General features: G+C 38.4%; 1 protein-coding gene across 1 annotated transcript in view; it reads left to right on the top strand.

Annotated features, from left to right (window-relative positions):
- Positions 1–18,308: 18,308 nt before the first annotated feature.
- Positions 18,309–25,826, top strand: part of Chic2 (cysteine rich hydrophobic domain 2) — a 42,127-nt gene continuing 34,609 nt past the window's right edge. The window contains exon 1 of the mRNA XM_027938261.3: positions 18,309–18,768. Coding sequence (XP_027794062.1) covers positions 18,650–18,768 — 119 coding nt within the window. The 5' untranslated portion in view covers positions 18,309–18,649. The remainder of the gene's footprint in view (positions 18,769–25,826) is intronic.

Genomic DNA, 25,826 nt, shown 5'->3' with positions numbered 1-25,826 from the left:
CTCAGCAACTTAAAGAGACCCTAAGCAACTCAGCAAGACCCTGTCTCTAACAAAATATAAAAAAGGACTGGGGATGTGGCTCAGTGGTTAAGCACCTCTGGGTTCAATCCCTGTCCCTGCCACCCCCCCGCCAAAACACACACACACACACACACACACACAGAACAAAGCAAGCAAACAAACAAAAAACTGTAGCTTTTCCACAAAACTTTTTCTTCCTAATGTTAAAAACTCAAATCATCCTAAATTCCTCTGTGGGTCCGTATATGGCAATATTAAGTATTATGGCTCCATAGCATATCCTGGGATATGATTTCTCATACAAAGGCAACAAAGGAGCTGTTCAAACATGCCTAAGGCATGCCTTTCATCTTTCCGTAGGAATCCCTTGCAAACTAACTCTCAGCATTGCCTAGAGAGATGGGTGAGATGAATGGGCTATCTGACTAGGTCAAGTTGAAGTTTCTCAGAGCATCAGAATAATAATGACACTATCATTCTTTGAGTGTCTACTGTGCCAGACACGGTAATAAGCATTTTAATATATTATTACATTTGATCGTCACAATAAGCAGTGAGAAGGGTATCATCCTCATTTCACAGATGAGGAAACTGAGGTTCAAAGAGGTAATTTGTCTGAAGGTCTTAATTAGTAAGTGGCAGAACCTGGATTCAAACCTATGGTTATTTTTTTCTAATTTTATTGAGGCATAATTGACAAAAAAATTATATATTTAAAGTATATGTATTAGTCCATTTTCTGTTGCTCTGTTAAGTCACCCAAAGCTGAGTACTTTATAAAGAAAGAAAATTTATTTGATTCACTGTTTTGGAGGCTGAGAGTCCAAGATTAGGTGACATGACCGGTTTGACCCCTGGTAAAGGGCCCCTTCCCTATATCACACATGGAGGAAAAGCAGAAAAAGAACCAGCAACTGCATAAGGTGGCCTTTCATGATAGCACCCCACTCTCTGGAGAGCTCGCCAGGGTCTCACGAGAATTCCATTAATAACTTCAGTGACATTTATTACCTTCTGAGGTTGGCCCTCTCAATGACCTCCCACTCAGCCCCCCCTCTTACAAGTTGTACCACCTCAACGCCACCATACTAAGCACCAAAATTCTAGCATAAGACCCTTTGGGGTGCAACTCAAACCATATCTGAACCACAGTGTACCTGTGATGATCTGATTCATGTACACCTTGTGAAACAATCACCACAATCAAGCTGATTAACACCTCCAGCATCTCACAGAAGTTACATTTTGCATGTGGTATGGTGAGAACACTTAATAAGATCTACCCTCTTAGCAAATTTCAAGCATATAATACAACATTAACTATAGTTACCATGATGTACATTAGCTCCCCAGAACTTATTCATCTCATAACTGAAAGTTTATTCCCTTGACCACCATGTCCCCATTTCTGGTCCCCATCCCAAGCCCTGGCAACCACCATCCATTTCTCTGCTTCTATGAATTTGACTTTTGAAATTTCCATTTTAAAATGGTCTGTGTCTGGTTTATTGTACTCAGCATAATGCCCTCTAGGCTTATCCATGTTGTAAATGATATGATACCCTTCTTTTTAAAGGCTGACTAGTATTCCTTTGTGTCTGTATTTTCCTTATCCATTTATTCAATGATGCATACTTAAGCTGACTTCATATGTTAGATGCTGTGGACAACTCTACGATAAACAAGGGAGTGCAGATACCTCTTCAAGCTATTGATTTCTTTTCTTTTCTTTTCTTTCTTTCTTTCTTTTTTTGATATATAATCCAAGTAGGATTTTTGGATCATATGGAAGTTCTAATTTAATTTTTTTAAGGAACATCCATAATCTTTCCCTAACAGTTGTATTAATTTACATTAGTTGTACTAATTTACAAAGATTGCCTTTTCTCCTTTCCTTTACCAAAACTTACCTCTTGACTTTTGATAAGACTCATTATGATAGGGTGAGGTGATATCTCGTCATTTCAATTTATACTTCTCTGATGATTAATGATGTTATATATTTGTTAGCCATTCATATGTGTACTTTGGAAAACATGTATTTGGGTTCTTTGCTCACTTTAAAGTCAGATTATCATTATTTTAACTAAAAAATTTTTTAGTTGTAGATTGACATAATATCTTTATTTATTTATTTTATGTGGTGGTGAGGCTTGAATCTAGTGCCTCACACATGGTAGGCAAGCACTCGACCACTGAGCTACAGCCCCAGCTCAGGTTATTTGTTTATTTATTTTTTAGTACTGAGTTGTATGAGTTCTTCATATATTCTGGATATTAACCTTTTATTAAATATATGGTTTCTAAATACTTTTTTCCCATTTTGTAGGTCAACTTTTTTATTTGTTATTTCCTTTGCTCTGCAGAAACTCTTTAGTTTAATGGACAACTTGTTTATTTTTACTTTTTTTTAATAAATTTTTTTTAGAGAGAGAGAGAGAGAAGAGAGAGGGAGAGAAAGAATTTTTTTAATATTTATTTTTCAGTTTTCGGTGGACACCTTTATTTCATTTTATGTGGTGCTGAGGATTGAACCCAGCGCCCCACCCATGCCAGGCGAGTGCGTTACCGCTTGAGCCACATCCCCAGCCCTATTTTTACTTTTAATCACTGCTTTTCGTGTCATAGTAAAAAAAAAAATCATTGGTAAGACAAATGTCAAGCAGCCTTTTCTTTGTTTTCTTCTAGGAGTTTTATGGTTTCAGATCTTATGTTTAAGTCTGTGTTAGTCAGACTTTCTGTCATGATAACAAAATACCCAAGATAACCAACTTGTAAAGAGAAAAAGGTTTTAGTTTACAGTTTTGGAGGTTCTAGCCAAGGATTCATTGGCCCTGTTATTCTGGGGTCCATGCTTACCTCCTGGTCAGGAAGCAAAAGAGCAAGAAAAAGGGACCAGGGTCCCACAATCTTCTTCAAAGGGTGCACTCCCAATTATCTAAACACCATTCACTAGGTCCCACCTTTTAGATTTCATAGCCTCCTGATTAGTGCCACTCTGGGGACCAAGTCTTTAATATATCAGCCTTTGGGGGCATTCAACATCAAAACTATAGCAAACTCTTTACACCATTTTTGAGCTAATTTTTATATGGTATAAGACATGGACCCGATTTCATTCTTTTGCATATGGATATCCAGTTTTTCCAACACTGTTGTTAAAGAAACTAACCCTTCCACATTGTGTCTTCTTGATTCCTCTGTCAAAGATTATGGGGCTGGAGTTGTAGCTCAGTGGTAGAATGCTGCTTGCCTAGCATGTGTGAGGCACTAGGTTTGATTCTCAGCACTGCATATAAATAAGTGAAACATAATAATAATAAAAATCTATAGACAACTTAAAAAAAAAGATTAGTTGACCACATATGTCTGTCAAACTCATGTCTTTGTGGTAGGGATGTAGCTCAGTGACCAAAACACTTGCCTAGCATATGATAGGTCCTGGGTTCAATTCCTAGCACTGTCAAATACAAACAAACAAGCAAAAACATGGCTGGGTGTGGTGGCACACACCTGTAATCCCAGCAACTCAGGAGGCTGAAGCAGGAAGATTTTAAGTTCAAGGCCAGCCTCAGCAACTTAATGAGACTTTGTCTTAAAATAAAAAGGACTGGAGATGTTTTTCAGTGGTAAAGCATCCCTGAGTTCAATCCCTAGGACCTGCCCCCGAAACAATAACAACAAAAACATGTCTTTGAGACTATGTGGCTCAAATATTTTTAGTGATCATTTTTAAAAATTATAATTTATTATTCTAATTATTATTTTCTTGTAGTACTAGGGATTAAACATAGAGCCTTAGGCATGCTGGGTGAGTGCTCTACCTATGAGCTACATCTCTGGCCCCAGTATTCTTTTTTTTTTTTTGCATCAGGGATTGAACAGGGGCACTGAAACACCTAGCCACATCCCCAGCCCTTTTTTGTATTTTGTTAGAGACAGGGTCTCACTGAGTTGCTGAGGCTGGCTTTGAACTTGCATTCTCCTGCCTCAGCCTCCCAAGTCCTGTGCTACCACACCTGGCCAATATTCATTTTTTTAAAAGACAAAAATGGTTCTAGAACCTTCTTCCTTTCCTCCTCCTCCTCCTCCTCCTCCTCCTCCTCCTCCTCCTCCTCCTCCTCTTCTTCTTCTTCTTCTTCTTCTTCTTTGGTGGTGAGAATCAGACCAAAGGCCTCGCGTGTACTAAGCATAATACCCACCACTGAGCTACCTCCTTAGACCCTCTAGTATCTTCTTGATGTCTCTTCATGCCTTCTTTCACAGGGCTGTGTACAGAATGCTCTAAATAAATGTACTCTTCTATGTTACAGAACATGTGGATGCTCGATTTTCTTCTGAAGATTGGGTATTTTGGTTAATGATATACAGGGAAGTAAAGGAAAATGTAGGACTTGACTCAATGAAACCAAGTCTCATGGAAAGATGGATAAGTCACTTCCCCTGTTTTCTCAGAACAAAGCTTTCTAATATTCAGATAAAAGGCCCTTTGTTTAAAAAACAGTTCTTCATTAATTCAACAAATATTTATTGAGTATTTAATGTATGCTATGTACTTTTCAAGACTCCAAGGAAAAATGGTGAACAAAACATAAGTTTTCTCCTAATGGACTTACATTCTAACCTTTCCTTATGTTAAATATTAGCAATAATGAAAGTCACTGGGGTGGTGTCATTGTAACACTTATTTTCCAGGTTCAAAGTCTTCTGTATTTTTAAGACTGTGCTTCAGTTAAGAGGTAAGTTCTGTAAATGTGAGGGCTGGATCTTCTGTAGTCATTTTGCAGAGAAAAGGGAAGGATCTGACTTATTCTAAAATTGAGCCCAAAGGATTGTGAAGAAATGGTAATAGAAGACTGATCATATTGTGCCTTGCCTTTCCAGCCTCTGAACTTCAATCATCAGTGAAGTCAATAAGTGCCTTTATTTATTGAGATAGTTTGCATGGAATTTTGGTAATTGCAATTCAAAGCAGAGTAATTTCCACTTTAAAGAAGTTATCCTTCTCTTTTTATTTCTCTAGAAGCATTTCATAAAACTAGATTTTCTCAAAACAAATTTACATTGAAAATTGATTTCGACAATTGACAGTTGTTAACTGATGTCCCAGAGAGGATAAAATATGTATCATTGTGACTAAGATCTTTTCTATTTTATAAGGAATAATTTTATATATACTGATATGCATTTTAAGTGCAACTTAATCTCCCTAAATACTAATCTTCAAAAAGGGCACATGGTTTAAATCTTTGACATATTTTTTCAGCAAAGAAAATGCCTTTGAAATATTAATAAAGGAAAAGAATAAAAAGAAAAAAGGTCAATATGATGATGATCAAAAGAAAGAAATTACGTATCTCATGGAAAGAAAATGAATAAAAGATGGAAGAAGAAGTTTTAACAATTACTTGGACAAGATAGAATACAGTAAAATTTCCAAGATTGCATAATTTAATGTCATATAGGAAAAGATGTAATGATAATAGTTTGTAAAAGCACAATAGTTTTCTTTCTTAAGGTTGAGTGAGAGAAAAATGAAATGTTTAATATGCACAAATATAATTCAAACTATGTTAATAAATTTGTTCCTATATTATTTTCATGATCATCCAGAAACAAATGATTAAAAAGGATTATAAGACTATCCCGAATGGCATAAGCCTAATCTGACTGGATTTAATCTGACCAGACTGCTCTGCTCAAGCCAACCATTGAAATGTTGTTTTGGATCATCCTTGAAATAAATTAGAGAATCATATCTGATCCTTTGGCAATAGTATTTATAAAATGACATTTCACATGCATATGACAGTAGGATCCCAAGCTATCTAGTCTGTAAACTCATTTTGGTAATATGGGGGAAAAAAAGCCTCTATTAGTGAACACTAATTATAGATCAACATGTGAGAAGCATTATGTTCATAAATTGATTGGCACGACTCTTAGTTAATCCAAGATTATCATCTAAAAAGATTCTGATTTAGGATTCAATTGCCAAGTTACATCATCCCTAAAACATCTCGGATCAGGCAGCACAGGAAAGAACCACATGCTAATGTCACAGGATGTAGATGGGTCCAAAAGGTCCCCAATTTAGTCAACAGCAATGCTTTCATCATGGATGATCAGCTGCTCTAAGACACTGCCAAGAATGATCACCTACTCAGGTGACATGCCCTTGAACAACAAGTCCTTGTGGTTGGCAGTGGGGTGGGCAGATGGTGGCTATAAGAATGAAGTTAAAATGACCTAGTAGAACCACTGGCAGAGGGAAATCTTTGGGCCAGATTGGGATCATATCTAGAGTGTGCAGTGAGTATAATAGAGTACATATCTCTTCTTACAGACTAATAATCACTATAGTGGTTCCTCCTCCTCCTCCTCCTCCTTCTTCTTTTGGAACTGGGGGTGGAACACAGGGCTTTGCAAATGCAAGGCAGACACTTTGCCACTGAGCTACATCTCAGCACAAATAATCACTATGGCAATCCCATAAATAATACTGATAAACAACCTGTCTTTCCTTAGATGATACATGCATTGCCACTTCCTTGAACCCTCATAGATAGATGTGCACTGTTCATTTTATTCTCAGAAAATGATAAAATCAAGTCAACTGTTCTGTCCCATTCAGTCATTGAATAATAATAATAATAATAATAATAATAATAATAATAATAACTATTATTATTATTTTGATACTAGGGATTGAACCCAGGGCCACTTAACCACTGAACTATATTCCCAGTCCTTTTTATTTTTTAAGACAGAGCCTTGCTAAGTTGCTTAGGGTCTTGCTAAGTTGCTGAGGCTGGTCTTAAACTTGTACTCCTCCTGTCTTAGCCTTCTGAGCTAAGAAAGGAGGATTGTCATTGAATTCTTCAACTGCCAACCCACATAGGTCTGAATGGATGATGGCTCATATACACTTTCTGCAGCCCCATGGTATGGCTTTGCTCACAACAGGAAGGAAAGACTGGAAGGGAGAAATGGTTGTACAAATTTCTTGTATCCAGGCGCGTTGATATACACCTATAATCCCAGCAGCTCGGGAGGCTGAGGCAGGAGGATCGTGAGTTCAAAGCCAGCCTCAGCAAAAGCGGTGCTAAGCAACTCAGTGAGACCCTGTTTCTAAATAAAACGCAAAAAAAGGGCTGGGAATATGGCTCAGTGGTTGAGTGCCTATGAGTTCAATCCCCAGTACCAAAAAAAAAAAAAAAGAAAGAAAAGAAAAAATTTCTTGTATTTTTACAAGGTGCTTAGAACATGGCCCACTATGGTGAATTATTTCTGTGAAGGAGGCAGTTAAGAATATTGTCTTCATTCTTTAGATAAAAGAACTGAAAGATAATTTAGAGTTGGCTGATTATAATGCAGCGTGAAAACACATGTGTACTGCTTTTTATCTAGGGTTCTCTCCACCCTGATTAACAACAACAACAATATCATCAATAACAACTAACATTTAGGAAGTGCTTATCATTCTTTACATATGCATTATCTCATTTAATCCTTGCAACATTCTGGGAGTGAGCACTATAATTAGCTCTACTGCACAGACCAGGACAACAAGTGTTGAGTCAACTCTTCCCCCAGTTTCTTATACATGATTCTGAGGTTGTTAAATATTTGGTGAAGTGCGTATGAACTTTTAAATAACTACCTAGCAGTTGTTCATTATACTGAATCAAAATACTTAGCTTCATTTTCTCATCAAGTTTACAATTTTTTCCTTCTTCTCTCCCTTTAGTAGAAACTTTTACCCATAAAAACACTAGGGATCTTAGATCCTAGGTGTACTTCACCCTTTTAGGAACCATTGAACTGGAGTAAGTCATTTAACTTCATTTTCTGCTGAAGTTTATGCATTTGAAATAATATCTCTCTGTTTAGATCCCTAGGGTGTCATGAGTGTTAGATGTGACATTGTAATGAACATGTTTTGTAAGATGTAAAACAATATGTAAACATTGACATAAATATTATTGATATAATATTATTTCAACTCTTTTCTTTGCCTTATCTTTTCCCTTACATTTGTTTTTTAATAAAGCCATTGTATTCCCAAACATGTTCACATCCAAATATCTTCCAAATGGTGCTATTAACTACAACAACAAAATAAAAGCAATGAGAAATTCTCAAGAAGTTCACTTAGAACTATTTTGTTCTTGCAAGCCCAAGTTATTATCTTTGTAAGTGATTTAATTTTCTCATCCTCCAATTTATCTCTAGTCCAGTTTCAAAGAATACATTGGTCTTTTTAAATTCACGAAGTACAAATTTTCAGATGATCTCTAAAGCCTAAAGTCATTCACATATCTCCTTCTGTGTTCAACATCTCTAGGAGCAATATAATACCTTGAATATTGAAGCCCTAAAGTTAACTGATTTGAAAGAATTTGTTCTTTAAAAACAGTTCTGCATAAGAGTAACTCGTGTTTTAAGAAGAGATTGAATATAAATGTATTATAGGGAATTTTATCATTATATATAAGTAAAAAGAATCAATCAAATATAAATAAAGAGACATCTGAAAGAAAGTCTAGGAGAGTAGAGGAAGGAGAATGGGGGAGAGGAAGGGGGACAGGAGGGAAAAGGGAGAAGGACAAAAGGGAATCGTGAGCTGAAACGGATTTCCAGGCACATATGAGTTTATTGGGAAGAACCCAACTACTATGTATAATTATAAAGCTCTAATAAAAGAAGAAGGAGAAGAAAAAGAAGGAGAAGGAGGAGGAGAAAAGAAGGAGAAGGAGAAGGAAAAGGAAGAAGAGGAGGAGGAAGAAGAAGATCAAATACCAGAAAATAGAAAAGTAAGCCGAGTTCAGTGGCACATTCCTGTAATCCATGACTGTGGTGGGTGAGGCAGGAGGATTGCAAGTTTGAGGCCAGCCTCAGCAACTTAGGGAGACCCTGTGTCAAAGTAAAAACTTAAAAGGGCTGGGGATGTATCTGAGTGGTAAAGTGTCCATGATTTCAATCCCTGATACAAAAGAAAAGAAAGAAAGAAAGAACAAACGAAAGAAAGAAATTTGAAAAATGTGAATGTAGGCATATTCGGAAAAAAAAAAATTTAGGGAAAGTCCTCTTCTAATGTCCCAAATGTAACTGAATGCTACCTAAATTCAAGTCCGAAGGCCGACATAATAATAATTATCAACTCCAACCCCTTCCATATTCATATGCAAAGAACTATAGAAAAATCTTAATACTGGTAAGTAAGGACATTGGCTTCCAGGGAGAGTTCTAAAAAGTTTGAAAGTGGATTTTCATATTATCTATTCATAAGCAAATTTGGCCTTTAAGGTGAAATCCAGTATCTTGAAAGATGTGTTCCAATTGTCTATGTAAGTGTGGCACTATGGCTATGCTACAGAGGCATAAACAAAACAACTTCCTTAAAAATATGCCTTAAGGAACTTTTCCAGATGTGATGCACACACCTATAATCCCAGCTACTTAAGAAGCTGAAGCAGAAGGATCAGAAATTTGAGGCCAGCCAGAGCAACTTAGCAATACTCTTTCTTTAAAATCAAGTTTAAAAAGGCTGGGGATATAGTTCAGTGGTAGAATGCTTGAATGTGTGAGGTCCTGGGTCAATCCCTACTGATGAAAAAAAAAAAAAAGAAAGAAAGAAACTTTTATATATAGGAAAACCCAAACAAACCAACAACAATAGCAAAAACTTAAAACTTTACAAATTAAGAGTTTAATCAATCTATTCAATCTATTTTTCTTTGTCTTTCTACACTTCCTATCTATCTATCTATCTATCTATCTATCTATCTATCTATTTATTTATTTTTAGCAGTACTAGAGATTGAATCCAGGGGTGCTTAACAACTGAGGTACATTCCCAGCTCTTTTATTTATTTATTTATTTATTTTTTACTTTTGAGATATGGTCTCTCTAAGTTACAGAGTCTGGCCTCAAACTTGTAATCTTCCTGCCTCCACCTCCAGAGTAACTTGGATTAAAGGCATGTGCTTCCACATCAGCTTTACTCTTTCTTATGATATCTTGAGTTAGGAAGAAAGGGCTAATCTCCTTTTCTTCTGGCCTTGCCCATAATAATTATCTATTGCTACATAAAATCACTCAAAATGTAGTGCCTTAAAAATAACAGTAACAAGCTGAGCATGCTGTCATGCACTTGTAGTCCCAGCTCATTGAGAGCCTGAGGCAGGAGAATCACTTGAAACCAAAAGTTCAAGAATTTGAGACAAGTCTGAGCAACATAGCAAGGTCCTGTCTCAAAACAAAAAACAAAGACAAGACTGTTAAGTAAATCCAGGGTCTCAAATGTGCTAGACAAATACTCTACCTCTTCTCCATTCCCATATCTTTGCTGAGCTGTATCACTAGCCCATAAACATTTATTCTTTCTTTTTTTAATATTTAATTTTTAGTTATAGGTGGACACAATTTCTTTATTTTATTTTTATGTGGTGCTGAGGATTGAACCCAGTGCCTCACGCATGCTAGGTGAGTGCTCTACCTCTGAGCCACACCCCTGCCCTACACTTTCTTTAAAAAATTTTTTTTTTTTAGATATCAATAGACCTTTATTTTATTTATTTATATGCGGTGCTGAGAATTGAACCCAGTGCCTCACACATGCTAGAAAAGCACTCTACTACTGAGCTTCAACTTCAACCCAACATTTATTATTTCTGATGATTTCTGTAGGTTAGGGATTGAAGAGTGGCTTAGCTAGATAGTCAGGCACAGGGTCCCTCCCGAGGTTGCAGTCAAGATGTTATTTAGGGCTACTGTCATCTGAAGGCTTGACTGGGGTGGACGATCTGATTTGGGATGGCTTGCTCATATCATTGGCAGGAGGCCTCACTTCCTCTTGGTGTGAATCTCCACAGGGCTCTTTGAGTATCCTCATGACCTGGACCTGACTGCTTCCACTGTGGGTGATTTAAGAAAACCATTTGGAAATTAGGTCTTTTGCGATCTTAGAAGCCACACACTGTCAATTTCACAAACCCCGTTGGTCATATAGGTTAGCTCTATTCAGTGTGGGAGGGTACTAGAAAAGTGTCAGAGCAGATGAGAAGTCTCATAGGAGGTCATCTTGGAGGTTGACGATAACACTCATTTCAATGACGCTATTTGTGATTCTGAGCCCCCAATGTTAAGAAAGCTATTGGACAAACAAAGGCTGATGGGAGTCAAAGAGTCAGTCTTTGACTACTGGGTTCCAATTTGGGGACTTAAAACTACCTTCCTGGAGGAAATGTTGTTGAAGTAAATGGGCATATTTAGCTCAAAGAAAAGAGACATGGGATGGGGACTCTAGTTCCTATCACACAGGAATAGACTAGTTTTGTGTCCCAGAGACTGAAATGAGAATAGTTGAAGATAGGTTCCATGATTCTTGGATTCTAGGTAATATTCAAGGACTTGGAATGAAAAAAAAAAAAAAAAAGTCAAAACATAATCCCAGACTTTAAGAATCCAGTCTTTTATGTGGAAGAACACAAGAGAATTTCCCCATAAGTTCAATATGCTCTAGATACTTCATATAATTATTGGAGGTGTTTAGGTACAGAGGGAAGCACCACATGATGTACACTGTTATATGGTTTTGAAGGCCAGTGTGGACTGCATGACTTCTGGGCTCCATTCTCGATTGATGAGCCTATGATTTGGGGAGCAACTGACGGTCCCTTTATGAACTGAAAACATAGTAGTGAGGAGAGCCTGGTACAACTTGTATTTCATATTTATAGTGTTGGTTTAAATTGGATTGTATTTAGATAATATTTTGATTTACATATTATTTTAAAAGAATTAATGTCCACCCATGTAGGTTTCTCAAATGGGAAAATCCACATTTTATAATAGATTTATTATAAAATATTTTAGGGATATAGTTTGAACTAAATATTCAGTGTGAAATTACCTAGAAAAAAATAAAAGAATGATTTTATACAATGTAGCCATCTATTTAATATTCATTAAGTACTAATTAAATAGTGTAGCTATTGGGAAGATAGAGGTATGTCACCTGACTATTTCCCCTCTGGAATTTAATCCCATGTGGTATCATGGGGGGTGGGGAAACAAGTTTTTACGCTCAAGTCCTGATTCTACCACTTCTTAGTTATGTGGCCTTGGGCCAGGTTACCTTGCACTTCAGTTTGCATGACATATAAATAGCAATGAAAAGGGTACCTATGTGGTACAGATGTTCGTAAGGCTAACAGGGTTGTTATGTTACACAGTGCTTAGAATAGTGCCTGCCACACTATGTGTGCGATGAAAGCATTTGTTCTTCCCCCAAACAAAATTGGTTCTGCCCTCAGGAAGCCCCTAGTCTAGCTTACACCATCTTCCTTCCCTCTCCCTTAGTTGCCTCAGTTGTATGGAAGCTGAAGAAGATACCTGTTGCTCCATGGAGATCTTTTGTGGAGTTGTATTGCACATGGCTTTCCTCAAACCTGGGGCACTGGAGCAGCAGCTTTGTTGCCCATGATTCCCTGGGTACCAAAAACTCTCTAAGTTTGGGGCATATCCTGCATATTTTAGGTCACATGTCACTACTGGAATTGGAGGTACAATCAGCTTAACCCAATCATGTGACCTGAAAATGGGGAGATAGAATTTACCAAAGATTCTGCTGTTGTGATGCAGAATGCATACTATTTGCAGAACAGGAGAGGATGATACATGCACGGTGGCTGGACTACTGGGTTCCAATTTGGGGACTTAAAAATACACATCTAATAGTGTCATTGCCCAACTTCCCATCTTCAGCATCTTTACTCTCAGGATGAATTTCAGACTTCTTACAAAGATCATCGGGTTTCCATGAACTTCTTTGACTGTATCTCAAATCTTTTTTAAAATTGTTTAGATTTTTTTTATTGATTTTTAAAATTTTTAAAAAAAATAAATGACAGTGGAATGCGTAACAATTCTTATTACACATATACAGCACAAATTTTCATATCTCTGGTTGTATATAAAGTATGTTGACACCAATTTGTGTCTTCATACATGTATTTTGGATAATGATGTCTATCACATTCCACCATCTTTGTTAACCCCCTGCCTCCTCCCTTTCCCTCCCACCCCTCTTCCCTATCTAGGATTCATCTATTCCTCCCATGCTCCTCCTCCCTACCCTACTATGAATCAACCTCCTTATATCAGAGAAAACATTTGGCATTTGTTTTTTGGGGATTGGCTGACTTCACTTAGCATTGTCTTCTCCAACGCCATCCCTTTATCTGCAAATGCCATGATTTTGTTCTGTTTTATTGCTGAGTAAAATTCCATTGTGTATGTATGCCACATTTTTTTTTTTTATCCAGTCATCTACTGAAGGGCGTCTAGGTTGGCTCCATAGTTTAGTTATTGTGAATTGTGCTGCTATAAACATTGATGTGGCTCTGTCTCTATAGTATGTTGATTATATATCCTTTGGGTATAGACTAAGAAGTCGGATAGCTGGGTCAAATGGTGGTCATTCCCAGTTTTCCAAGGAAAACTGCTTTTCATATTGGCTGCTTTCCATATTGGCTGCACCAATTTGCAGTCCCACCAGCAGTATATGAGTGTGCCTTTCCCCCACATCCTCACCAACACTTATTGTTGTTTGTCTTCATAATAGCTGCCATTCTGACTGGAGTGAGAAATCTTTTCTCTGCCTTCCTCAACATGATCTAGCCACACTGGCTTTGATTTGTACCTCATTTGTACCATCTTCTTTTCTGCCTCAGGGTCTTTAAACATACTGTTCCCACTGTCTGGAATTTTCCCCTCTCTTCTCTCTTCTTCCCTACCGCTACCACTTTGCTTAGTTCATCAGCTTAAATCTCTTCTTCTCCAAGAATAAATTCCGATTTCTCAGAGTGAGTTAGTTTTGTTTACTGCTCTCTTTGGCTCCTATACTTCTCCACAGGACTGATCACACTTCCAATAATTATTTATTTTCACAATTATCTCCCCAGTGGACTTTGTGTTCCATGAAGGCAGGGCCTATGTCTCATGTACTGCCTTACTGCTAAGTCTCCATTTCCTAGCACAGTGTGTGGCAGATGGGAATCATTCAGTGTGCATTTGTCGAATGAATGAACAAATGAGGATTTATATGCATAACAAAAAAAAAATACAGATTGAGTATTAGTCTGGTCAAGCTGCTATAACAAAATATCATAAACTGGGTGGCTCATAAACAACAAAGACTTATTTCTCACAGTTCTGGAGCCTAGGGAGTCCACAATCACAGACTGTCAGATGTGGTGTCTGTTGAAGGCCCACTTTCTTTTTCACAAATCACTGTCTTCTTACCATATCCTCACATAGTGGAAGGATGCAAATGAGCTCTCTGGGGCCTCTTTTCTAAGGTCATTAATCCCATTCACGAGGGCTCTTCTCTCATGATATAATTATGTCCCAAAGGCCCTACGTCCTAATACCATCACCTTGGGGATTAGAATTTCAACAGACAAGTTTTGTGAGGACATAAACATTCAGTCCTTTGTAGACTGTGTGGCTTAAACAACAGAGATGTATTTTTCACAGTTCTGGTGACTAGCAAATTAAAGATCAAGGTGCCATCCAAAATTTTTCCTGGTGAGGGTTCTCTTCCTGGCTTGCACTCAGCCATCTTCTTGCTAGTTTCTCATATGGCAGGGAGGAAAAGAGCAAGCTCCTGCTGTCTCTTCTTCTGAGAGTACTAATTCTACCAGGAGGACTCCACCATCAGGATCTCATCTAAACCCAATAGGCCCCATCTCCAAATACCATCACGTTGAGGGTTAGGGCTTCAATGTACACGTGGTGGGGTGCAATTCAGTCTAAAGCACTTGTATTATCTCCTCTGATCCTTGATAACCCCAAGACACAGGTTCTATTTTAGGATGAAGAAAAATAAACTTAGACCATTGAATCGTCCAAAGGCTTCTCAGCTAGGTAGGGACAGAGCTTGGAGGCTTTCAAATCCACGAACAATTGCCTCAACAGCAACTGAAGACTGGCTGCCTCCCGAAGCATTATCCTGTTTGGCTTTGAGTCATTTTGGTCTGAAGGTAAATGTGAAAGTATGGGAGACAGGAGTTGAAGGGGAACTCAAATGGAGAGGAGTGCACACAGGGATGGGAACTCAGCAGGGCAAAGAAGAGCTCTTGAACATGGAGGGAAAAGATACTGAAATGGGTGGTTGGGGAAAGAAGTTTGACAGGAAACTGAACCCTGGAAGGTTGGGGGTGGAGTTTGGAACTATGATGTCAACTATCATAGGGAAATGTTTGACTCATCTTCCCTCACCCTCTTGGCCTTGTTCCCAGGTCCCACACCCCTTTTCTGGCACTGATAGGTTTTTTCAGAACAGGAAAAAAGATGAGCCAAAAAAAAAAAAAAAAAGAAAAGAAAAATTAACCCCCACCTTATACCCAAACAGTGGGAGTTACAAAGATCTCTCTGTTGAATAGTTCTTAGAGCAAGAACATTTCTCCCACATAGAACCAGTGTTAAGATAGATAGGGGTGAGATTCCCACAGTCCTCCAAAGCTTTGTTAACTCATAGCTTTCTGGAAATAGCTTCAGTAACCATATTGCTCAATTCACACAACATTTATGGAGCTCCTTCTCTGAAATAGGAACTGTGAAAGTGGCTGGAGATTTAAGGAGTTGTGTTTGTCTCGCTCTGCCCTTGGGTCATGGTCAGCTTTGTGATGATTAAGGTACTTCAGGCAGCAGCCCCTTGTCTTGGTCACTGTTTCTACAAAAAGGTGAATTCTCAGCCACAGAAGATGGGGGTGGGCTGTGCTGGGAATAGACCTACCTTCCTCCTTTATGCTTTTATCTTACCTTCCCATTTGAAGGCACTCCTTTGAGTGTAGCCCTTATCCTCCTGGTTCCTGCTAAGAAGGAAATTCAGAAGCCTGACATATCCAATGTGTTGGTGCTGAAGCCCTGAGTGACCATTAAATAACTGTGTGGCCATGAGAGAGTCATATGGCATTTCTGAAACTGAAGAAAAAACATCTTCCTGCTTACTTGACAGGGCTCTTGGGGAAAATATCCAATGATATATTACATATGTCACTCATAAACAACAAAACATTACATAATGCCAAAAAAGTGTAGTGATTCTCTCTGGTCTTGGTGGCACACACCTGTAATTCCAGTAACTTAGGAGGCTAAGGCAAGAGGATGGCAAGTTTGGGGCCAGTCTCAGCAACTTAAGTGTGATGACCCTGTCTCTAAATAAACAGGGCTACGAGGGTAACTCAGTGGTAAAACACCCAGGGGTTCAATCCCCAGTACTGAAAAAAAATTGTAATTCTCATAGTTAATGAACTGGATGGGCCCTTTAGAATGCCTGTTGTCACTATTGTCGCTCTTTACTGAGGGCCTGGTCCTCTTCTAAACGTTTCATATTTCACATATTAATCTGAACAGCCCAGTGGGGTAGGTACTATTGTATCCTTCTTTTATATGTGAAGAACAGAGAGGTAAGTGACTGGTTCAGGGTCACATAATAAGTGACAGAGCCAAGATTCAAAAGCAGGCAGGCAGGTTCTAGAATCTACTGTTAACTACCAGACCAAGCTGTCTCCTTTGTGCTCTACTAGAACATCTACACAGTCTTCTGAACACCTGATGAAAAACTATAATTGCTTCCTTTAATGGTAGATAAGGTACTAAAAGCAAAGGAGTCATGTTCACACACACACACACACACACACACACACACACACCTGTTGTTTGTGGGTTTTTTTTTTTTTTTGTGTGTGTGTGATGGTGATATATTTTCAGTACTGGAGACTGAACCCAGAACTGGAATCTGCTAGGCAAATGCTCTATCAGTGAGCTATATCCCAGCCTTTTTTATTTTTATTGAGAGAAGAGTCTAGCTAAGTTGCCCCCATAGAGTAGCTGGGATGACATATGTGCCCCACCATGCTCTCTGAGTGTGTGTGTGTGCTCAATCTCTCTCTCTCTCTCTCTCTCACACACACACACACACACACACACACACTCTTGCAGAGTTCCTGATTCATAGTTGAAGCTCATTAACTATTTGTTGAATGAATAAAACCTCTGAGATGGTATACAAGTCTGATAACAACCACTGTTTTTCTTCCACCTTTATTTGATTGACTATGCACTTTTTCTCCAGCCATTTCCAATAGGAGGCTGTTTGTCATTTCTCCCTGTCCTTATTGACCTCCTTTTCACTTTTTCTACTTGGACAATGACCCATGTAAAGTAAACTTCAAGGATGTGAACACTATACTTGGATACTGACACACTGGGTCAAATAGGACTATCCCTTCATCCCCCTAAAAGTAGACCCTAATTATTCAGGACTCTGTCCTCAGGAGCCCACTTCTGCCCCTGTATTGTTTGCCTGACAGGTTGTTGACTATGAAACCAAGTATCCAAGGTGACTCTTGGGCCTTTACAAGGCAGATAGGCAGAATCTATGAAGACAACTGTCTTTCCTTCCTTCCTCCCACATAAACAGCAAAACATTCTCTGTCCCTTCTTTACATCTCTCTCTCTCTCTCACTCTCTGTATGTGTGTGTGTGTGTTTTAAGTTTTTGGTCAGAAAGAAAACAAAATTCTCTAAGGTTTTAACAGAAGAAAACAGATGATGTTTTGTAAGGGATTTGGGGCAGGAAACTGCAACTTCTAATCTGGAATCTGGAAAATTTATCAATTTTGTTTCATAGCATAACTAGTGGAGATTTCTTGCAAGAAATAATTATCAGTACCACTGGCCTCACAAATCAGACTATATTCAAAGGGCTAAAAAGGGACAAATTTTTCAATTTGGAGGTTTTGGGAAGTCCTGTAGTACAGTGGACAGGAATGCATCTTGTTGGTCTCCTCATGCTGGGAAAGTACAGACTGTTGGTTCTCATCACAAATTCAAAAGAAAAAAACTGACAAAATCGAGATTATTAGATAACTGGCAATCACACGCATGATTCATTCTTTATTCCAACCAGGGCTTTTTTTTTTCGGTTGTTTGTTTGGGTTAGAGATTTCTTTGGGGAACTGTATGTCCCACCGGACACTCCAAACTCCGTTTCTCAAGTCGAGGTCATAGCCTCCAATCCTTACGGCCACCGCCTTCCGGGTCCTCGACCCAGGAGTTGGCGGGCGGGGCCGCGCCAGCGGGAGCGCGCGCCCCAGCGTGCCGGTGGGTGTTAAGAGTAGGAGGACACCGTCCTGGGAGCGCGCGAGGACTCACGTGCGCGCGCGCGCCCGCCCGCCAGCCGGCGCGCCCACGCACGCTCCCGCCCCCACTCCCGGGAAGTCTCGCGATGCCGTAGCCGGCTGGTCCCGCTGCGGGTGGCTCCGGCTGTTGCTGTGGTTGCCTGAGTTGCTGCTGCGGCGGCGGTGCTGGTGGAGGTGTCGGCCCCTGGGCGGATGTTGACATTGTGTTGTTGTTATTGCCGATGGTAATGGCGGAGGCGGTGGCGACGGTTCGGACCCCATCCGTTCACTAGCCGGAGTCGAGACAGACGAGAGCGAACTCCGCGGCCTGAACCGGCGGCAGCGACTCCCTCAGCCTCGCCGCCTCGCCAGCCGGAACCCCGGCGCCAGACCCTGGAGTCAGGCCCTGGGGCAGGGGGGCTCGGAGGCACAGAATGGCGGATTTCGACGAGATCTATGAGGAGGAGGAGGACGAGGAGCGGGCCCTGGAAGAGCAGCTGCTCAAGTACTCGCCGGACCCGGTGGTGGTCCGCGGCTCCGGTCACGTCACCGTGTAAGGCCCGGAGGAGGGCGAGGACGGGAGGTGCAGGGCTGGGGTGGGCCCCACCTACTGCCCGGAGTTCCCTTCCCCCCGGTGTCTGTCCGGTGTCGGGGACCTTCGGGAAGAGCAGGCGACCAGGAAGTGAGAACTTGCCTTATTTTCGTTTGTTTAGGTCTCCAAAGAGGGGGCCGCCCCCCACCCCCCGTCCAGCAGGCCCTGCAGGCCTGTGCTATGTGCCGGATCCCAATAGGAAAGGTTTTTCTTTAGGGTCTGCCTTTCCAGGCACCCCTTCTAGCCTCGGGTTGGAAGTGCAAATATTTATGAGGTGCCTCCCCCTCGTTTTCTCGCCCAGTTACCCTGTGGTTCTCTGTGCCTTTGAACCTAGTGACATATGGCTCAGAGGCCAGATCTGGGCCCGTGCAAGACCCCAATGACCATTGGCAATGAGGTTTACTGTCGAAGATCTGTGTTTCACACATACCCACAGGTCTTCCCCAACAGAGTTAATTTCTGCGGAGCTAATGCAAGTTCCTGTAATTATATGTGATAAAAATATATAGATGAGCAGAAATTTAAGTTGCGCAGAAATATATATGTTTACAATGTGTTAAAAATAAAAGTTACAATCTGCTGACATTACTGAGAGCTCCCAGCAATGTAAGTCGTACCTTGGGGCATGAACTCTTTGATTGGCTTCTTCATTTGATAAAGATTCCTGTGAGTCTTTTTGGAAACATCAAAAGTTCCAAATTATTCAAACAATAAGGAATGAAAGCTTTCTGAAAAGGTCATGACTAATAAAGGAATGTGAAGATTGGACCAAATAATGAGCTGTCCGGAAACAGGAAGTTTTGTAATGTTTCTCTGAAGTCCAGAGTTTTGTCCAACTTGAAGTATTGATACTCTTTCATGTTAGATCTCTTGTTCAAATTTCCATACTTTTCCTGTGCCTCTGCATTTCACCTTTTCACTAAAAGCCAGCAAGTCTGAGAATGCCTGGAACTGTTTTCATTATATTTTGGTATAGGGTGAGTGGGATGTACTTTTAGTAACTTAGTGAAACAGTAAGACTTCTCATATAAAATTGTCAGCAGAATCCTTGTTTTTCCCAGTACATTTTTTGACCAGCCATATTGGTGTGTAGGTATGCTTATGTAATGCTTTGATTCCTTTAGCACCTGTTAGTTTATATTCAGGTGACTTAAAGGGTAAAAATACTGCATAATCACTCAAAGCATCATGACAAGACAATGGAGTTTATCACCACAATAACAGTAAGTGATTTAACTGTCATTATCAGCTTAATTAAGAAATAAAATCAAATATTATTTATTTATTTATTTATACTAGGGATTGAACCCAGGGACACTCAATCACTGAGCTACCCCCCCCCCCCCCCTTTTTTTTTTTATTCTGAGGCATAGTATCCCCAGGTTGTCCAGGCTGGGCTCAAACTTGCAATCCTGCATTGGTTGGGATTATAGGTGTGAACCACCATGCCCAGCTATATATTAAAATTTTTAACATATATCACAGAACATTTTTAGTGTCATAACCTGTCATTTCATTTTTAGTTTGACTCTTAAGACTTTTTTTTTTTTTTTTTGCCTTGTTTTAAATCTCAGAAGTATATGGATGTTGAAGGAAGCATCCAAAGTTTTTCATGTGTTCTGTCCTTTCCTTCGCATTCCTGATGTCAAAGGAAAGCTGCTAAAATTTAGAAGGTTCAACTAGGACTTGGGATGTTAGCTCAGTGGTAGATTACTTGCCTAGCATGGGCCAGGTTCTAGGAGCACTGCAAGAAATAAAGGTTCAACTGTAGTAGTAATGCTTCCTCTGTTTAAGAGGAGGAAAAGCTAAGCACTTTGTTGGATAAATGGAAGGTATAATAGAGTGCTCAGAACCAAATAGGTGATCTATAAGTTTGATTGTAGTTGGATAGAGAGATTAATAGGGTGGGAAAGAATTATTAGTGGTTTTCAATCTTATTTGCCCCCTTAGAGTCATTTGGAGTGCTTCTTTAAAAAATAATACCTGTGGCCCTCCCCAGATCAGTTTAAGGCCAGGTTATCTGAGTGAGGGATCCCGTAAATGAATAGTTGGGGAAAAAAATTCTGCAGGTGATTTTTAATGTGTAGACAGAACTGAAACCTGCTATTCCAGGATATAAGGAAGAACTACCATCAATAAACAATATGCCATTCTACATTAGGAGTTAATATTTCTGTAATCTTTCTTGATCACTTCCTTCTTCTCCTAATTACCTTGGTTCTAGGCTCTGGATTCAAAGCCACCTATACCACTTCTTGAGTAAATTATTTATCTTTGTCTCTTCATTTCAGATAGGGATAGTTACAGTCCCTAGATTATTAAGAATTAAGTAAGATGATAAATGCAAAGAATTCATCATAGTGTGTAGTGCTGTGCTCAGTAAATACTAGTGTTGAAAGTGTTTATTTGTTATCCTTCTCAGGTATAGTTTTCCACTTTGAGACACACAAGTGTAAAATAACATATTAAAAAATCGGAACTGCCATTTTTAAACCTTACAATGATTCACTTTAGTCTGGTATTTCTATTTTTTAAAGAACTTGTATGATCTTAAATAACTGTGAAGTATTTCAATCAGAATAAGAATCTTTGTACTGAAAACTTAGTAAGCCTGTTTTGTAATAACATAGATAGGTATAATAATAGTAATGTAATTTTTTTTTATTGTTGTTACTGAGGATTGAATTCAGGGGCAGTTTACCTTAATAATAGTAGTATAATTTTGTTGTTGTTGTTGTTGTTGTTATTGGGGATTGAAATCAGCTACATCCCCAGCCCATTTTATTTTATTTTGGGGAATACTAAGGATTGAACTCAGGAGCACTTGACCACTGAGCCACATCCCCAGCCCTGTTTTGTATTTTATACTGAGTTGTTTAGTGCCTCCCTTTTGCTGAGGCTGGCTTTGGCCATCATCCTGCCTCTCTGCCTCTGAATTACTGGGATTACAGGCGTGTGCCACCGTGCTGGTTCAGCCCTTTTAATTTTTATTTTGAGACGGGGTCTTGCTAAGTTGCTGAGGCTGGCCTCAAACTTGTAATCCTCTTGCTTCAGCCTCCCAAGTTGCTAGCATTACAGGTATGCACTGCTGTGCCCCACATAAAACTTTTTTTTACATGACTGACAAGCACATTACCCAGTCATACTAGATTGGGTAGCCCAGTTAGTACCTGTAAATGTTTTTGAAATTGATGCTTATATGTTATTATAACTGTTGAGCATGTTCAGTTTTTCTTGCCTTTAAATATAAATGGGAAGGGCAATTACAAGTTCTAGTAAGACTATAATCCCCCCACCTTTTAACTAAGTCACTGATCAGAGCAGTCTTCCCTTACCAATTTGAAAGTAAATGATAGTGTAAACTGAGTCATCTAATTCAGGTCATTCTGGAAGGGTATAAATCTGTCTCTATATTTTTTATAGATTGGACTGAGTAGGTTGAATATTTCTTCATTTTTTCTGCTTTAATATATTCTATTATTAATCCTGGTTTTATTTTAGAAATCATTGTATTCTTGTATGACATAATTGGCACGTCATGGTGATGATGTGAAAAAGTAAGTTATCTTCCATTTTGTACTACATAGGTAGGTCCAGCTTAGTTTTGAAGCATAATCAGATTTTAGGGGCATAGGATACAAAATGTCTAATTTTTGTGAACAAAGTCTGCTTTGAAGTGGATTTTAATACAATATTTTCATATGACCCCAAATTAGACACTTAATTTTACTCTTATTGTGAGCAGTGTTCTTTCTTGATATTCTTCTGGATATGGGTAACATTTTTTCTTCATTATTAGATTGTATTTAGCAGAAGGGAAAATCTGGTGTAAAGGCATATTTTGAAGAAAAGTGGTAATAGAAGGAATGAAAGGAAATGTAGATTTAATAATATTTAATAATATTTGTTTACATGTAACTTAAAAGGCTTGAACTGGCAATTCAGTTAAAAATAGATTTTTCTTTCCATGGCTTCTAATATTATGTAATGAAAATGAGGGAAAAAAATGACTAACTTATTAGATATTGTTGGCCATACTAGCTAGTATATTTAAATTATGGAGTTTTTTTATTTCTCAGAAGAAATTTGTATAAAATATATTGATCATTTATTGAAGACTTTTGATTTTTCATAAGTATGATAACTCTAAGTGATGTGCTAATCTAAGAGTTAGATATTGAAAAGTAATTTGAGGCCAGTATTTTCTAGCCAAGTTGTCCTTATGACTGCCATTATTCTCTCCCATCTTCCTTATAGATATCCATATCAAATTCAAACTTGGGCTTTCCTAGAGTATTTATAATCTATGACTTCTAACTTAAATTGTGTTGTAGAGTTATTTTGTAGAGGTTTGTTTCTAATGTTATACTCTTCTAATTTTACTATATTATCATATCTTCATGTACTTCTGAGGTATAATCTTCTTCCCCTCTCCAAAAGTAATTCCTCATTTTTCAGCACCAGCTTTTATTAATGGCTGTGGGATACCACCCTTTTCTTGTTTTCATCTCAGCTAGTGAGATGAGGAAAATTGAAGACTTTGAATAATGTGACTTGAAATGAAAAAGTTTGGAAACTGTTTTGGGGTGCAGCATGACATTTACATAGACATTGTAAGAACACTTGTTTTTTGACCTTTCAAATGATAAAGGTAATAAAATATTGTCTGTCTTGAAATTTATAATTATCTCAAGACTGCTACTAGATTCTGTGGTTAGCCGTAGGAATTCAACATGGTTTGCCCAAATTACAAAATTGCTGCAATTAAATGATTTATTAAAATGTCATAATTCCTACCTCTTTCTCCCACCCAGCCTAATAGGTGAGACATATTCCATTTTCTTTTTTTTTTAATTTTTTATTGTTGGTTGTTCAAAACATTACATAGTTCTTGATATATCATATTTCACACTTTGATTCAAGTGGGTTATGAACTCCCATTTTTACCCCATACTATTTTCTTTATAAATATTTTGAGTAAGTATTTTTTTAAGGTGGGATCTTTCTGTGTTGCCCAAGCTGGTCTTGAATTCAAACTATCCTCCTGCCTTAGCCTGCCAAGTGCTGGAATTTCAGGCCTGTACTATAGCACTCTGCTAGGCATGTTCCATTTTTAAAGATAAAAATTCTTGTTTTGAGATTTTTTTTTTTTTTTTTAATGTATATATCATGCTGGGGATGGAACCCATGGCCTCAAGCATGCCAAGTAAGCACTCTACCACCGAGCTACACCTCCATTTCTTTTTATTTTAGTTTGTAATCAAACTTACAGTCTTCCTGTCTGTTCTGAGATTTTTGAGGGTCTTCTTGATATTTTTCCACAGGCTGTAAAATTCTCTGAGGGCAGGGATGGTGTTTATTGGTCTTTATTTCTCCACTATTTAATGTGGTGTCTAGAATATTATAGGTCTTCAAGTAAGTCTTTTTATTTCATTTCTGTCGGGGAGGGGTACTGGGAATTGAACCCAGGACACTCTATCACTTAGCTACGTCCCCATACCTTTTTTATTATTTGTTTATTTCTTTATGGTGATACTGATAATTGATTGAGGGGTGTTCCACCACTGAGCTACATCCTCGGCTCCCATTTTTTATTTTTTTATTTTGAGTCATGGTTTTGCTAAGTCCACGGGGCTGGCCCAAACCTTATGATCCTTTCTCAGCATCCCGAGCACCCCTGGGTTCAATCCATAAGAAAAAGAAATAAAAAATAATAAAATACTAATGTTAGAATATTATAAAACATTTTCATGAATTATACTGTGTTTTCAGAGAGCTGAATGAACTCAAACATTGTTCAAAGTGTGGTCACAGAATTAAAATTTTTAGACTGATTCTAAGACATATCTCTATATAGTTGAAAAAAATACATATATATATACATATATATATATATATAGTTGAAAAAAATACATATATATATATATATATATATATATAAACTGCAGGGGCGTGTGTCTTCTGGGTGGAAAGAGTACACTTTCAGTTCTATCATTTAGTTCTTGAACTACATTGATACCCAGACATATATTAAGACAGACAGATAAATTTAAAGCATGATTTGTAGGCATCAAAATCCATTTATTTCTTTCATAGTTGTTGTATTACATTTTTGTTAGCCAGCTTTTTTTTTTTTTTGTGGTCATCAAAATACCTGACAAGAATAACTTAGAGGAGAAAATATTTATTTTGGCTCATTGTTTCATAGATTTGAGTCCATGGTCAGCCTGCTCCATTTTGGGGGGCCTGATGTGAGGGTAGATTATCATTGCAAAAGGGATTGATGAAGGAAAGCTGATCAGCTTTTGACATCCAGGAAGTGGCAGAGTGGTGGGGAGGGGGTATGGAGGTGAAGAAGAGGCTGGGGAGAAAATAAATCTTTCCAGGTTACACCCCCAGTGACTTACTTCCTCCAACCAGGTCCCACACCCAAATAGTTCATTCAGGTATCAGTGGAATAATCAAATGGATTAATTCACTGATGAGGTTAGAGCCCCATGATCCAATAATTGCCTAATAACCCCACCTTTGAACCTTGTTGTAATAGGGATCATGTTTTCAACATGAGACTTTGGGGGACATTACTAGATCCATACTATAGTAATCTCCAAAAATAGCTAGAAATCTAATTCCATTGAACTTAGAGTTCAGCAAATGGAACTAAGTACTGTTTTTATTTACCATCTGTATAACTCATATATTCAGTCTGAGTCCAAAGTTTCTAGTTCATATATTCATAGGTCTTGTCATATCCATGGAAGATAAAGTTCTGTGAATCCAGACTTGTTACAGGTTGAGCGTGTCAGAATTCATAATATACCAAACTTATTTGTAATCTTCCTTTCTTATCAGCTTCAACTGCAACCTTTGTTTATTCATTTTTTTATTGATTTAAAAAAATAAATGACAGCGGAATGCATTACAATTCTTTTTTTTTTTTTAAGTTGTTGTTGGACACATGCCTTTATTTTATTTTTATTTTTATGTGGTGCTGAGGATTGAACCCAGCGCTTTGCATG

This window comes from Marmota flaviventris, chromosome 7 (assembly GCF_047511675.1).
Source record: "Marmota flaviventris isolate mMarFla1 chromosome 7, mMarFla1.hap1, whole genome shotgun sequence".
Taxonomy (NCBI): Eukaryota; Metazoa; Chordata; class Mammalia; order Rodentia; family Sciuridae; genus Marmota; species Marmota flaviventris.
The sequence above is the reverse complement of the archived record's forward strand: the minus strand, read 5'-3'. Positions and strand labels throughout refer to the sequence as shown.